The sequence below is a fragment of the Nanorana parkeri genome, unplaced genomic scaffold (assembly GCF_000935625.1).
Source record: "Nanorana parkeri isolate BGI_ZX_2015 unplaced genomic scaffold, ASM93562v1 scaffold37, whole genome shotgun sequence".
Taxonomy (NCBI): Eukaryota; Metazoa; Chordata; class Amphibia; order Anura; family Dicroglossidae; genus Nanorana; species Nanorana parkeri.
Window position 1 is genome coordinate 797129 of NW_017306305.1, and position 16730 is coordinate 813858.

Here is a 16730-nt window from a genome sequence, read left to right on the forward strand (position 1 = left end):
ACACACACACACACACACACACACACACACACACAGTCTATATTCTGTATACCCTCAGTAATGCATCTATAAACCTTCCTTAATAATACACCCATAGGTGTGACGGGTGTGTCTGGGCACACCCTAATCACCCCAAGCACAGCACCAAGAACCCTGCTCTGGTCGGAAGCCTGCTCCTCCCAGAGGCTGTCAGTGATGTGCAGAGATCATACACAGCTAAAGGGATGCCGTGTTTAATAGATCTCTGTGCACTGGACACACTGATCTCTGCTCCAGACGACCTCAGCCAGCAGCAGTTCTTGCTAGTTTGCAGCGCTGTACTTGAGTTGAAGAATGCAGTGCTGGGCTCTTTAAGCAAGCAAACTAGATTTGTGACTGTGTCATCAGTGAAGGTGAGACAGCAGCCAGGCTTCGCTCTGATCATGGTTTTCCCTTATTTGTGTCTCCAGCAGATGATGAGGAAGGTAGCCCTCCTATGTGTGTATGCAGCAGATGATGGGAAAGGTAGTTCTCCTATGTGTTTATGCAGCAGCCTGCAGTGGGGTTCTGGCAGCAGGGATGGGCAGGTCAGAAAGAAGCAATTTTACAAATGCTAACTATGGCAGAACTGCATGTGCGACTGGGCCCTGGCGTGCATCAACCACCGCAAGAGGGAACTGCGGAGTGTTGGCCTGCTGCAGGCTGGGAGCTGTAGTCCCAGGAGGCAATGTCAGCTCCTCAGTGATTACCAGGCACAGAAAGTAACAAGAGGGCCCAATAACAGCCAGGGCGCTGACATTGCCTCCTGGGACTACAGCTGCCAGCATGGAGCAGGCCAACGCTGCGCAGCAGGCCAACGCTCCACAGCACCCTCCCGCAGTGGTTGATTTTATATATACTGTATGTATGTGTATATATATATATATCACACACATGTGTGTTTGTACTTTTGTGTGCACACCCTAATGCAATAGGTTTCGCACACCTATGAATACACCCATAGACTTCCTCAATAATACAACCATACACCTTCATGCAACCATACTCTTCCCTCAATAATACAACAATACACCTCCCTCAATAATACAAACATACTTCTTCCTCAATAATACAGATATATGCGTATATTCCCTCAGTAATACATCTATAAACCTCCCTTAATAATACAACCATACACCTCCCTCAGCAATAAAAACATCATTCTTCCTCAATAATACATCTTTAAACCTCCCTTAAACTTCTACCTCCCTTAAACTTCTACCATCTCACAAAAGTCACGTGCCTGTTCTTTGGACATTAAATACTTTTGCTAGGACATATCTGTTATAGAAACAATACTAAACTATATTCAAGGCTTGAATATCAAACATTTTGACAGCAAAAAATTTAAATATATAGAACATTTTAACAGCAGAAAAATCTATAAAAAGTTTAACGTAAACATAGAATCCTCTGGCAGAAATTTAGCTTTGACTTCAGAAAACCCATTCTAAATGATGTATATAGAAATCTTAAAATTCAGCATTATTTAAATAGTTTTTTTTTAGATGTAGACTTTTAATTAGTGAATTAAAACTTTTCTAGCAGTTAAATTAATTTGGGTCTAATTAAAATACCTAACACTCCTCGGGACAACCCAAGCATTCTAATGATAATTCTTTATATTTTATGCAAATGAAAGATTAACAATCAAAAAGCCATCTATATGAATTCCGAAAAAAGGTTTAAGAGTATATAATGGCGGCCTACTGCAAATAATGTAGCTATTTCCAAAAGAATATGGTCATGGCAGTAGACATAAGCTAAAGTCAAAATGAAGCAATGACTGTTAACATCTGTATTCACAGATAATTAAAAATAGAGCAAATAAATTTGGAGCCTATATCGATGAACCTTGTTTAATGTACCTACAATTACAGTATATTTGATTGGTTGAGAATATCAGTCCTGGTTTCCCTTTACACTAGCATTTGAAGACATACACTATACTCTTTACTAGCCTTTCCCAACCCGTGGTCTGTGGAACCCTAAGGTTCCTCCAAAGGTTCCTAGGTAGTTCTTGACTGTCAGATAAGTTACCACAGACTCCTATGGTCTTTTCAGCTACCTGTAAGGGGAACATTGATCCCATTTATGTCTCATGAGCTGAAGATATAATTCAGCCTATTCCCTGAGACTTGAAAGTTAATTTAAGGGTCCCTCCATGTTAAACAACTTGAGTAAGGCTACTATATATAGTAAATGCCATAATATCAAGGGCAGTTATAATAAAAAGAAAGAAAGCAAAAAATAATACATCCAGGGTTCTTCCCTCTGGTGTCAAAAATAAGGCAAATTCTATACAGATGCAAAAAGTCTGTTAAAAAAATATAAAGGCCTACATTTCAGTGTTCTGTCTATTAATGGTATGTTGGATAGTTAAATTCCTCCAGCTACCAGAATTATGTACGTTAGGTCTAGTTCCTTACTGGTGCAGAATGGTTGTGAGCAGAGGGTGGTTAGTAGACATGTGCGATTTGTTTCGTTCCGAATCGAAATGCGGGCGAATTTTCGGAAATTCGGACATTCGGATATCTGTATTACAGAATTACAGATATAACGAATGCAAACGAATCCGAATTTCCGTTTCCGAAATTCGTTAGCGGTAGTTCGTTCGAACGTTGGTTTTGTTTTCGTGTCGTTCGTTTGTTCAAGCAAAGTGACATTAGAGAAGGAGAAAAACATTGTCCCCCCTCAAATGTCACTTTGCTGTGAACGAACGAAGCGAATAAGAAACGAAAACGAAACGAACGTCGAACGAACTACCGCTAACGAATTTCGTCCGAATCCAAATTCTGAATTGACTTTCACATCCGAATCCTGAAAAACGAAATAACACAAAATCAGAATCAGAATGAAACGAAACAAATTTTTTGGCAGTGCACATGTCTAGTGGTTAGTGTGCCTGGTTTACTACTAAAGTATATGTAAACCCTTACAAAGAACATTCCTTATTTACTCCCCTTTGGTTTGTTAAATATACCATTGGATGCATTTTGGTATATTTGTTAAATAGATGCAAAAAAAAAACCCCTGTTGATCATATCAGCAATTTAAAGCAGTCCTGTATCATCTTCACATTTCCTGTTGCGGTGGATCTTCGTTTACTGTATATGTAGACTGCACCATCACACACAAGGAATCTCAAAGTAGGTTTCCCGTTACCAGATATTGGGATCTCACTACTACATCCTTTTGGTGTAAGACCTTCTGGCGATAGGCTTAGAAGTTCCGGTGCTTTAAGGGCCAAATATTGGTGGTGAACGTTTTCACTTGCTCTCAGAATTATTAGCCCTCTCTGAGAACTACCAGGGCCAGACTTTCAGTGCCCAAAACATATCTATTGTAGGAACCCTTATCCAAAGCAAAATATGTTGCTTTGCTTGGTATTATATTAGGTCTGTGAAAATTAAAGATTCATTTCTCGATTAATCGTTAAACGTTTTAATCGATTAAAATTATTTTGATCGCTAATGAAAACACTCATCTCTCTGCTGGCTTCCGGGAGTCCCGTCGGCGATCTGGTGACGTCACGGACATCGATGTCACCGGACTCCTCCTCCCTTCCCCAAGTGGCTCCGTCGGCTAACGAAGGGGGGAGGAGTCCGGTGACGTCGATGTCCGTGATGCCACCGGACTCCTCCCCCCTTCGTTAGCCGACGGAGCCTCTTGGGCCGGTGGGTTTGCCCAAGAAACTTTCTGCATGAGCGCCAGCCAAGGCATTGGCCTATACACATACAACACAGCAATGAAGTAATAAAATGAACTAGGATCACACTAATCCAGCACGTTTTTATTCTGAGTTGCCCCACTCAAGCGGCGGCAATATTGACGGGGGCACGTGAGATTAATAACGTGCTGGATTAGTGTGATCCTAGTTCATTTTATTACTTCATTGCTGTGCTGTATGTGTATAGGCCAATGTAGTTGGATCTGTATGTGCGTTATAATTAATCGAAATTAATCGATTCATCGATTAAAAAAATGTTGATTAATCGAACACGAAAATTTTAATCATTACCAGCGCTATATATTATTCTTTTAGTTTCCCTATGGTGACTACAGGTGAAGCACTTGGTTATTTTTAACAATGTCATCAAGGTGATATCATGAATATCTTTGGTAGGCCTGACTGTCTTCTCTTGCTGCTTATTCTAAGCAGTCCTTACTTGAAGATAAAATTCTGGCTCGATGGTACTGGACATCCAGAGCTTCGTGCAAGCAACATATAAATATCTGGTTAGTTAAAAGGAAAATAAAACAGTTTTCAGGTTGCCTCCTGCTCTGAGCAAGAGAAAATAAGCGACAAGTCAAGCCAGAAAGCAAATTAAAGAATAAAATATATATAGTAAGCTAATAACATTCTGTAACCTGATGTACAGTGGTCAGCATCATATGTGAAATTTGTAGGTTTCATTTCAACCCTGTCAAGGAAAATTTGTACTAGATGAATCAAGTAAAAGCTAAAATATCTTCGATGGCACCAACCCTATTTGTTCTCCTGCTCCAGCTTCAGCTGAACTCTTGACCCTTTTGGTAATCAGTGCTGTGCTTTGATAGACAATCATCATTTTAAAGTGGAAGTCAAGGCACCAAAATAAAGACCTAGTAAGTAAAGCAACCTCTGGTACTAACATTTAAAACGTTTGTTTAAAAGTAATTTTGTGAAAACTTCCTAAAATCATCTTCTACACTAGGTACACATAACCTTGCTGGTCTGCTTCCTAAACAGATGCAACCTAGGAGGAGGGATTACTGCCGCATCTCAGTTTGATAACATGTGATGTAGCCACATGGCACTAGGAGGTGATTTGTTATGCAAAACCCTCAATAGACCTGACACAATGGGCTACTATACTGTCATACAATCCCTGGGGGTGAAAGGATGGAGGCAGCAATATTTATATAGTACTGCTACTTGTCTATCCTGTGACCTCTGGAAAAAACTAAGGTGTTTTCAATATACACTGAAGGCAGGAATTAGAAAAATTAGAAACTACAGTTCTTTGCCTATATTCATACGTTAGATAGGAGAGGGTAAAAGGCTGATGCATACCTAAGAGCTGGCTTTAAAATAGTTACTTTGAAAATGCTGGTCTGATTTAAGGTCTGATTTGATAACTGAACATGCTGTAAAAACTTAGTAAATGTCACCTCAAAGCACAACGCTGATTAACAGGCGTTAAGAAATGTTTTCCTTTTTTTCCAAAGAGCCCGGTTTTATAGTATATTGTTTTTATTAAACCTAGAAATAACACTTATTTAATTATGATGGACATGGTATACTTATGGACCTGCATATTCACATATCTGTGAACATCTGGACAGCCAAAAACAGCATGAAGTACTATTCAATGTAATTAGGGGCCAAGAACCCCTTATCACAGACTCTATTTTTCTTGTTTCAGATAGGCAGACTGCATAATACGCATGTAATGAGCACTTTTCAACCTTCAGCATCAAATTACCATTACCCCTCTCAATTTTCCTACTCCAACACCATCATTGCATCATCATAACCTTCCCCACCAAACTGCTCCCAGCTAAGACCGAAAACTACTAAGCCACAGAACAGAAAGCTATAATAAAATGTAAAGGCCTACTAAGATGTTGTTTGCATGTGTTTATCTTTGCCTCCATGTTTGCCCACTGATTTTTTTTTTTTTTTGTCCCTAAATATTTGCCAACATTTGGTAAGATCCATAGGACAAATTGGTTCCACCTTTATTACTGTCAAACCTTTCTCAGATCGTCAAGATCTTCAACTCCTGTCACTTCTGCATCCAGAAGCTTTAGTAAATATAATTCGAAAACAACCAATACATTTAATTTTTCATTTAATTTTTATATAACATTCTGTTTAAACTTGAGAATACTACTTCATTAGCTAAACCCAAGCACGGGAAACTATTCTGAATTTTTTTAATATTTGCACAAATTCTGATTCAAAGACAGCATACATTCATGAAGCTTATCTGTTCTCAGTATTTTTATTTTTATTTTTTTTTAATTACATCAACGGATGTAATTGGGTCATGAAAAAATCCCCTTATTACTGACTTTACACATTCTGTTCTTAACTGCGGATGTGTTAAATAAAACGTGTGAAAGCAACACTGAGATAAAGGACAGTGACAGAATGTTTGGATAGTATTTTCTCTGTATACTCTTTTTGATGTATACTATTTGTTGTCATTTTAAGTTATAGTATTTAAAAAGAAACTGTCACCAATTCTTGGGTTCTTGTCACTGCACATCCCCTTCAATATTATTAAATATACTCAATCTAGCTTTGAGGATCTGGGGAATAAGAAACATTTGATCATCAAACCCAGTGATAAAGGGGGAAACATTATATTAATGAGAGAATGTGACTAATTAAGATAGATCTGTAGACAGCCCTATTCGTTATGAGGTTATTCCATGCTCAACGTAGCCTCCCAAGAGAGGCTCATTACTAAGAATCAGTGGGAGTAGCTACGAGTGGATAAATACAATTCTCTCCGTCTATACACTTTCTAGTTCACAAAAATATGGAGAGCTGCATGGGAGACCTACAATGTGTGGCATGAACAGCTCATTTGAGTGTGTGGGCAAGTTCATTAATAGAAAATTTTAATTTGTAGATCATTTGTCATCATCATTTATCTTGTATGACTATACATCCATCCCACGTGAAACTGGAATAAAAAATAAAAAATTGGAATAATAACCAAAAGGGAAAATAAAAGCTTTAAACAAAAATTGATCTGCAATTTTATTTCCTCAAAGGAAAATGGGGGAGGAACAAAAAATGGACAACATTTTGAACACATTGGGATTATTGCACTCCCTACTGTCCAAGTTTTAGCACATTTTAATGCTAGATAATAGAATTGAAAAAGTAGCTGGCTCTTGACCTAATCTCATTACAAAGGCTACCACATATCTTAATGATATATTGTTGGTACATAGGGGTCTATTCACGAAGCTGCCGAAGGATCTGGCCGTAGCTTCGGCCCAATCGGTCTTTCACTCGGCTGCCTTTGGCAGGTTCGTGAATAGACCCCATAGTGTCCATCGCAATGTGTCATAATTGTCCCCTTCAATATGTAAAATCTGAAATTTACCTATTGGAATGTTTATGATCAATTTGCTTTTTATTTAGGTTTCAACATAAATACAGAACTATAGAACAAAACAAAACAAACAACAACAAAAAAAAAAATTATAGAATAGAAATTTTTTTTTTATCCTATTGGAATGTTTAGATGTGGACACTGCCATATATAGAAATAGAAATATGTAGTCTACAGGGATGGTGGTCATCAAAAAATATTTTTTAAAGTCTTTCATTAATTGCACAATATCCTATGTAATATTTTGCATTATAGAGTATGTCCATGTAATAACATCTATGTGGGGAAAACCTTTGCAATTCAGGACTGGGGAATACCTCTGTGATATTTTTTGGGGAAAAAAAAGAGAAAATCCCTATGGGAGGCCACTTTAAACAATTCTATAATCAATGGGAGGTACCAGATTAAGCTGGACTTTCCATCTAGAAATATCAATAAGACATGGTGACAAAGAAAACAAAATTTGGATGAAGAGGAAGTCCCACTGGATATACACCTTAAACTCATGGTCCCACATGGCCAAAATAAAGTGAACATAGCCATCCTCATAAAGGAAGTTGCAACAGAGGATAAAATGTGTTTATGGGGATGTGCTCTGCGACACACTGGCATTTGAAGGAACAAAAAAGGACTTCAAATCAAGATATTGAATTGCGGTATTAAGAGTATAAGCCTTGGTCGTGCCTTTTTCATTATTTCTATTTCTTATTGCCTTACCACAGTTTTTGAGTGTTGGTGTCTGCCCAAAATTTGGGATACAATTTTGTACATATTATTATATATTATTCTTTACAGCTCTCCCCTTCCCCTTGTACTCTTTTGTATTCCCCTTGTATTCTATTGTAAGTGCCTCTTTACAATAGAATACAATATTTAAAACAATACAATCAGTGTATAGCAAACACCCTTAGGATCTCTACCTTATTTTCAACACTTGTCAACTGCACTAATCCCATAAACATGCTGGTACATCTAGGTATGGGTGAACATGTAAAACTCCCACCTGCCCTCCCACTGCTTACGCCTAGGTAGCCAATTGCCAGCCCCAAGCGCTGTCACATGTAAGGTGGTGACAGTGGTAAATAAATCTCCCTAGCAGGGAAAAAGTCAGCATTGAAAAACTGATGGGGGTTCTTACCTCTCACCACTATGAATGTGTCAGAACAGTGACTCATCTACTTCTCTTCACTTCTCTCTGAAAGTTCATGTTAGAAAGTAAATAACTAAGGTTTGGTTAGCCCATAATGCTTTGGGAATTCTTTGTCATGCTTTTAATGTTAATGTGTAAATTTCACCTGTATATATAAACAAAGATATACAACAGTTTCACATTTCTCAAAATTTCTCAGAAATTATTAAAAGTTACCCAAACATTACAGTTTTCTTGTAATGGGGCTGTCTACTATTATTGAGCTACAATCATACACCTGCACATCAGATGTGGTCACTGTTAGTTGCAGAGACTTCCTAAGAAGCTAGAAAATCTCTGCGACCGTTTAAACTTGTGCTGAGAGAAATACATGGGCTGCCATTGCTGGTAATTCCTTCAAAAATGTTGCTATAATAATGATACTAGCTTAAAGCTTATCTAACCCCCCCAAAATGTTATATATTGCTGATTACAAGTGCTTAGATGTGTTGACTACATTAGGTTTACTATTATATTAGTTCTTTGTTTTCACTTGGTAATTCTGCAATAACTTCTTGATACCGGAGGTTTTGGGCTAGGCTTTGGAGCATTTGGGCTAGTATGAGTACTCACCCAAATACTCAGCATTGGCACAGATACTGATGCTAGTATCGGTTGTTGTGCATTCCTACTCTTTAGTGTATATTGGATTTTTTTGCGTAGTCCACTGGGGTGAACAAGAAAAATCTTAAGGTGTGTTGCCAACTTAGAATTTTCTATTTCTTTCATGTAAACTAAGCAACACCCCCATGTACCATTTTCTTAGGATAAAAGAAATCTAAAGATAATCTCAACAACTAGTAGCCAGTTATTGACTTGGCAAACAATGATATTATAATACTGCATACCGGATAAAAATGAGAAATTAATGTAAATATCATGTTCCTTTTTTGACTGCAAGCTGCAGCAATACATGAGCAATGGATTTACAGCAGCTCCAGTAACTTTCAGGAACAAGATGGGGGAGGATTCACTTTTGCTTTAAACTGTGTTCATGGCTTGTACATTCTTTCAACCAAAAGAAGTTTCAAATTGTTTTAATATAAAATGTATGTTATTTCTCTCAATTTTTATCTGGTAATAAAATAAATCAGCAAGTTGTTGAGGCCTCCAGACTTACAGAGCTGAGAGCACTGCCAGCTATGGAATGTCGCCTTTTCAATACTCAGAACAAGAGACAAGCCTTGAACAGACAGCAGCATTTGCCAAAGCACCAGTTTGTCTTCACCCGGAACAATGTCTCCTTTGTGTGGGCAGCACTAGACATCACTGGGTCCCCCTTCTGTGGACCTTGCTATACAGGATGCTAAGTGTCAGGAAGAAAGACCGTGTAGCCCTGCAACAACTTCTTTGTGTTAATGGACGCTGCTCATTTTGTGACTATAGTGTGCCAATATGTGGGAGATGCATGTTACTCTGAGGTTGAGAGACAGAGCATAGGAGACTTATGGCTGCCTATTATACTGTGTGAAGGCCTCTTAAAACTATAGGTAATTTCAGGGAATCATGTAGAAATAATGCATATTAGATTTCATTTATATCATTTATCATATCATGTATACAATGTATGCATGTTACAATACAATGCCATCTCAGTTTGCAGTAAGCAGCTGCTGGAATCATTCAAAACAATGTTTTTTTAATGGTTAAACATGGCCATAAACAAATCATGTTATAACATCTGCAACCCTTTGTATCCATTAAATTCTACCTGAAATTGAAAATTAAACCTTGAACTGCATACAGGGCATATACCCCCACCTGCTTGTGTACTTTAGTTTGGTTTCTCAATCAGGCATTGCTGAACTATTCCAATCCATCCTCTCTCCCTATAATCTCACGATCCTGGAACACACCAGCTGGTGATGCTAGAACATCCTTCTTGGTACCTCTTACAAACAAAAAATTCTGATGTAAGAAAGAAACATCAGAAGTTTTCTCACAGCCACCATTGAGATTTAAACACGTGAAAACGTGTTTTCTCACAGCCACCAATGAGCTTTAAAAAGGCAATACAATCCTAAATGACAATGTCATAAAAAATTCCAAATGATACTGGGGTGGAGTCTAAGGCGTGCTGCTCCCCTTGACAGATCGAGGCTGAACTGTAGTGTAACAAGTAACAAATAAAGAAAACAAAAGAGCGCACAACCACCTAGTGTATTAAAGTGGAGGAAACAATGTATCAATAAATAAACAACAAAGTTGCACTTACAAGTGAAAATAGGCAAGGCAACACTGGGGGAGTTCTTAACTTGACTTCCGGCAGGGTATTTCAGTGTGCTAGGAGGACGTCATAGATGAATGATCTAAAAATTGAATAAAGGGAAGCACAGACCAGCGAGCTGATCATGTGTACCAAAAACCTTTATTTATTATTAAAAAAATATAAAATTGCACTCACAGTCAAAATTGTAGCAAGGGCTTGTCGGGATCACAAATTCCTATGCGGCACAAATAGGATCGCTTCTGTGGCTGAGGGGAGATGGACCATCAGAGCAGCTCTCCCTGTGTATGTACCAGTTGAAATGATGCTGCTGAGGAAACTGGAGAACAAAAAACGGGCTTGCGGCTGTGGTAATCCTAGTGGTGTGTGAAGAGAAGGGCTCCAAAGTACTGATGGTCACCAAAGTCAAGTTAAGAACTCTCCCAGTGTTACATTGCCTGTTTTCACTTGCAAGTGCAACATTGTTGTTTATTTATATATACATTGTTTACTCCACAGTAATGCACTAAGTGGTTGTGTGCTCTTTTGCGTTCTTTTTTGTTGTTACTTACAGTATAACAAGCCACAGTGGTTCTGGTAAGGCTACTCTCCACACAACAGCACACCATCTTAAAAAAAGGAACCCAGCGTTGAGGATGCACATGTAAAAATTCCAATGAGAGCGCTAATTTAAAATCCAAGAGTCCACATGCTTTTAATATTAGTTTATACCAGGGCAACATCTTTTATCTACACTTTATTTTTAGCAACAACGCTGCTTTGACTGAGAATACATCAGCTGATAACGTTTACTTAAAGACTAATTTTACTTCAGAGCGTTAAGCCATATGTGGGTGAATCAGGCTGGCTGCAACAGGAAGTGATGGCCAACTGTGAACCATATGGCCCCCATCCTATATTGTACATAAAACACTCTATAGTCCTAGTACAACTGTTTCTTCAATCACTTGTTTTTCATAACTGAGTATATACATGCTGCCCTTTAACATCAAAACAAGGGTCACTGCACTGACCACTGATCACACTTAAGGTATAAAACATCATCACGCCTCGATACCTGTTACAGTATGCCAAGATAAAACTTAAACTGATGACAAGTGCAATTGTTAGATCATCTATAATTCAACTGAACAGGAGGGTACCCCTTCATAACTAGCTATTTGAAGTGGTTATTTTTAAAAGTGGAGATAAAAACTGTAATAATTATTTCACTCATTCCTTTGCAGGTTAGTATTTACTGTATCTGTACTTCAGAGAAATGTAAAGATTACCCGTCATGATTGGGCTTATACATTAATGTAAATTTTTATTCTTCAATTGTTATATGGGTGATGAAGGCTTACCTATGAAATATGTATGTGTACCTCTTTATTTAGCATTACTTGGCATGAGGTTGACTCGAGAAACTCAGAAGTGAAAGGCCTCCTGAAATCTGACTGTTGCTTCCCTGAGCTGTGCTTGAATGTGTGCTGATAAAACATGCAGCTATCCAGCTCCCAAGTATCCAAATATTACTAAATGTACCCTTGTAGTTGGACCCCGCTCCCCGGAAGTTGGTGCTCTCCTCTTCTCCCCCTCCACTTTGGCTGCGAACTGTCCCTTGTGTGTCCTCACATACAATGCAGGGCTATAGAGCCTGCATTGTACTTGATGATGTCAGGGGTCTTTAGACCACCGAAGTGAAGGGGGAAGAGGCTGCGGGGACCGGTATAGCGGTATCCTGGAGTTGGGCTTTAAATAAAGAGCTTTGTTACATGATACTATTATACATACTTAGGAGCTGTTTTTTCTCCAGCCCTGTGAACTGAATAAGAAAAACACTTGAGCCCCCTATTCACACTAAATGGCTATTGTATTTTGACAGGGTGCTGCTGTCAGAAAACCAGATTTTTTTTTTTTGACCAATTCCTTCAATAAGAGTATATTTAAAAATGTCAAACCAGGGGGGCGATGGGGCCCACACACTGCTCAAATTTCAAACAGTGTATGGCTAGCTTAATGCTCAAGACTTAGAATAATCCTCCGAGTTATTTCAGCTAAATAAAGTAGTAAATATGTATCCTTAACTGTTAAGCCTGCACATTTAGAATAATTGAAGACTGAATATTCGATTCTTGCATGAGCCAAACTTTAACTGATTGCAGGTTTACAATTTCAGGTGCCAATAAGGGATTAAAATCTCAGCACAGCATTCAATCTCTCACTTACTAATTATGAAATGGACAAGAAGCAACTCATGGGTCACCAACTGTGACCTATCTTGCAGCAAACACAATAGAAACCTCTTTTTCCTGCTTTACATTATTAGAATAGGACGCTTTTCATTAGTTTAAAAAATGTTTCAGAGCAAAGATCAGAAACTATGACCATTAGCATTTTACCTTTATGAGTTAACTGCGCTCTGCTGTGATATTTGGCCATTGTGGGTTATAAGCGATGTATCATATTACTGCCACAGCAAGCACAAATCATATCCAAGGTTAAGACGCTGTATTGCAAAGGTCTTTTACTAGCTATTTGAATGTGGTTAAATTTTTCTTTAATTGGTTCATACACAGATGTAAACTGGACTTCACAAGTTATTATAACTGAGGCACTTAATGATGATGTCTAATTTGAATAAATATGCAAAAGGTTCTACAAGCCTTAACTGGTAAAGAAAATATTTATACCATCATAAACATGTTCAGTACTAAAAAATCACAGCATATGATAATAAAGCATAAAAAATAGGTAAAGGCAGTCATACACTTATAGTGGGGTTCAAGAAGAACAAACTCCCGATCCCCCATCCTCACTAACAAGGTGAATAGGGGAATCCTTGTACTTTGTCAGTGACGGGTCTGCCACTGTAAGAATGCCTTAACAGTGACTGCAGTTAGTTGGCTGCAGTGACTGTTTGGCCAACAATGTTCCACTTGGGTCCTTCAATTTTTAGATGAAAGGATGTCAGTGAAAAGCAGTCGACAGGGCCATCCACAGAAGGAATTTTGTCCGGTTCATCAAAAAAAGGCGGATATTGGCTCTGTGTATGGCCAGCTTAGTTCATGTATAGTAAGTTGTGTATACCAGATGCCAATCAGAATGAGAGACATAAGATTATTAATGTTATAGGCCTTCATTTTAAACAATGCTCACTTACCTTGCAGCCCTCACATGCACTGACTCCATAATGATATCCAGATGACTTGTCCTGACACACAAAACAGGGTTTGTAAACTCGAGGAGGTGGGGGAGGGGATGGAGGACTGGGCACCAGCTCTTCTGAACTAGTACTTTGTGTTTCAATAGCTGTAAACATAAAGAAAAATAGAGAAAACTTTTGAATAAATAGTTATAGACCAACCATAAAGTTATCACAACCAGCAACCAACTGACATTAGGACATTAATTCATGCTACTGCTTTAAATGTGCATTTGTCACTATTATATTATTGTATTGGCACTGCTACAACCGTGTACTCAATAAAGAGAACCTGAAGTTCATTCAGACATGATGTGACTATGTCATTGGAACTTTTGATTTTTTGCAAAGTGCTACTGGAACCCTAAATCATGACAGTACTCTGGCATGCAAATATCAACCTTTTGCCCTCTACTATAGGTAAGCATGACTGCATATCACAGTGGTAGGCTACTAGCAAGGCACAGAAGAAAGGTGGGTGTAGATATAGAGTCTAGACAAGGAATACTGGTTGCTATGTCCAAATCAGAGCACACCTAAGACTTTAAAGAGATACACATAGGAGGTGCCTGCACTCATCTGTGGCAACCTACCAAATTTAGCTTTTCTGGCTGAATGCAAAGCTATTCTGACTAGCAAACTTCTGACACCTCCAGGTAGTGTCAGAGCTTGTCACTACCTCCTGCCCTCTTACATTCCTATTGGCTCATTAAAGTGATGGATAACATGCCCTGACCAATATAATTGTGTAGGGTACAAGAAAGGACGGGCAAAGCTTTGACACTATCAGGGAGTGCCTGACAGAATGTCCCGGTATTTGGTTGTAACAGCAAGGTTTTGCAGGTTGCTGTATATGCTCCATGGCACATAATTTTCTTGAACTGAGAGTTTCCTGACCCTGCTGGTAAAGGTTGCCGCAACAAACACTTATTCTGTCCAAAAACAACTCAACAGATCAAGGCAACCTACCACCAACAGCTCATATTTTTGTATACAAGGGATGTTTTTAGGTTTCCATATCTGTTCTGTTGTTTTAGCATTAAAAGCTGGTTGACCTTGTTGAGTTGCAGGTGACATTTCCAGTCAAACTGATCAGTTAACCAATAAAGCTCTCAAGAAATACTGCCACCATACGAAAACCAGAATGCTCACCCAGTTTACCTTAACCCAAGTACTGACTATTAAAAATTAAAAGCAGATAGATTTAAGAATCATCTCAATATGCTTGTGATGGGACTGCAGCCCCTTGTCATACCATGTCATTCTTCTAGGCTCCATTCATACCAGATCTGTTGCGATCTGTTTTTCAATGGTTTCTAACGCAAGGGCACCGAAAATGAATGGGTGTAAATGGGACCAGTTCACACCACTGCAATCTGTTCCATTTCGTTGCAGTGCAATGGAAAAAAAATAGAGCATGCTCTACTTTTTTTTTCCAGTGCAACATAACAGAACATAAACGGATGTAATCACAACGGAATAGAAGCTAAAGAAAAAATATATATAGCTGTTTGTCCACTCAGGACAGGGTAATTAAAATAAAGAAAACATTTACATTTTTGTTTTTAAAAGAACGGAAGTCAACGAAGGTTGAAACTCCAGCGATTTCCCTCCGATTTTGGTGTGAATGGGCCCTTAAAGCTCCAATGTGTATAATGGACTCAGGCAGAGGGTGTTGGCCAAATCAGGGCCATTGTGAATAGGAGGACGAAAAAAAAACTAGTGATTTAGTCAGATTACCAGTCATGTGTAAAGAGATATGGCCAGGATGGTAATTTGGACCATTTAGCAGATGATAAACCTGTCATAAACCAGGGTAATTCAAACTGCGGTAGGCAATATTTCATATTTGGCCTATGGAGAAGGAGGCATGCAACAGATACCTCCAGCATTAAATTATCAGGGGGGAACAAAAGCAACTGGACAAGGTTTTCAAACATGTTCAGTCACTTCTTGTGCCCGCAAGCCTCATTCCAAGGTGTTTGTTCATAGATAGAATGTTTTTCGACCTTTAGGTATCATTCACACAGGGAGTATTGTACCATACAGCGTAAAAGGCCATTTTCTTATGTGCTCAGAGTTGTGGGAACAAGCGTGCGGGCAGCTCAGATATGTATATGAAGATGCCCTCACACACTGCTACCTGCAGCTCTGAGTTTTGACAGATGATGTACAGATCTGGAGCCATCATGTCTGTGTCCAAGGCCATACAATGTGTGCAGCTGTCAAACTCGGAGTTAGGAGAAGCAGCATGGGTGTGCACAGCTCCTGCGTCTCCATAGACTTACATGAGCTGCCTGCACGTTTCTGCCAGCAGCTCGCGGCGCATAAAAAAATGGCTTTTCACACTGTGCAGGGCAAATCAAAGAGGGCTTGTTAACACCGGCCTGCCACATGGAAGGCATGGCTGCATCACACTGTTTATGTTCTTTTAGGTTTGTTAGATCTAAATTAAAATGTCACACGTGAGATTACTTTCAGTTCTATGGGCCACAGTGCGGTGCGATTAGGTTGTATTGCATCGCACCACACAGCACTGAAAAAAGTACTGCATGCAGCCAGAGCCAAAGCTAGAGGCGTGCTGGGGGGGCATGTCCCCCGAGTGCCGTTTTAGGAGGGGTGCCACTGGCTGTGTGGATAGAGAATTTCTGCCATAGAGGGGCAGCAACTCTGAGCCTTTGCCCCGGGTGACAGAATGTCTAGCTACCCCACTGCATGCATGATGGTGGTGTAAATGGATTGTAAACAAGACAATTTGCTTTGTCTTTGGGTGGGGACGGCCCTGGGAAAGGCAGCCAGGGCCAGATTTCCCACAATGCCAGCCAAGGCCCGGGCCTCGGGGCAGCAGGGGTGTGGAATTCCTATCTCCCGATGCCTGGGACATGCAGTTGCGGGCACCAGGCGGGTGGTTGTTTTCTACATTTAGCCCTGCTTTGGGTAAGCAGAGCTAAATGTACAGCGGGTAGGCTGCCACATGTTTCGTGCAAGCGGCGA

The 16730-nt window shown here is 39.3% G+C and overlaps 1 protein-coding gene across 3 annotated transcripts in view; it reads right to left on the reverse strand.

Moving 5' to 3' along the window:
* RARB (retinoic acid receptor beta) overlaps positions 1-16730 on the reverse strand; it is a 311193-nt gene that overhangs the window by 106047 nt on the left and 188416 nt on the right. For all 3 annotated transcript variants that reach the window (XM_018570196.1, XM_018570211.1, XM_018570203.1), the window contains exon 2: positions 13695-13843. In XM_018570196.1, the coding sequence (XP_018425698.1) occupies positions 13695-13843 (149 nt within the window). The remainder of the gene's footprint in view (positions 1-13694; positions 13844-16730) is intronic.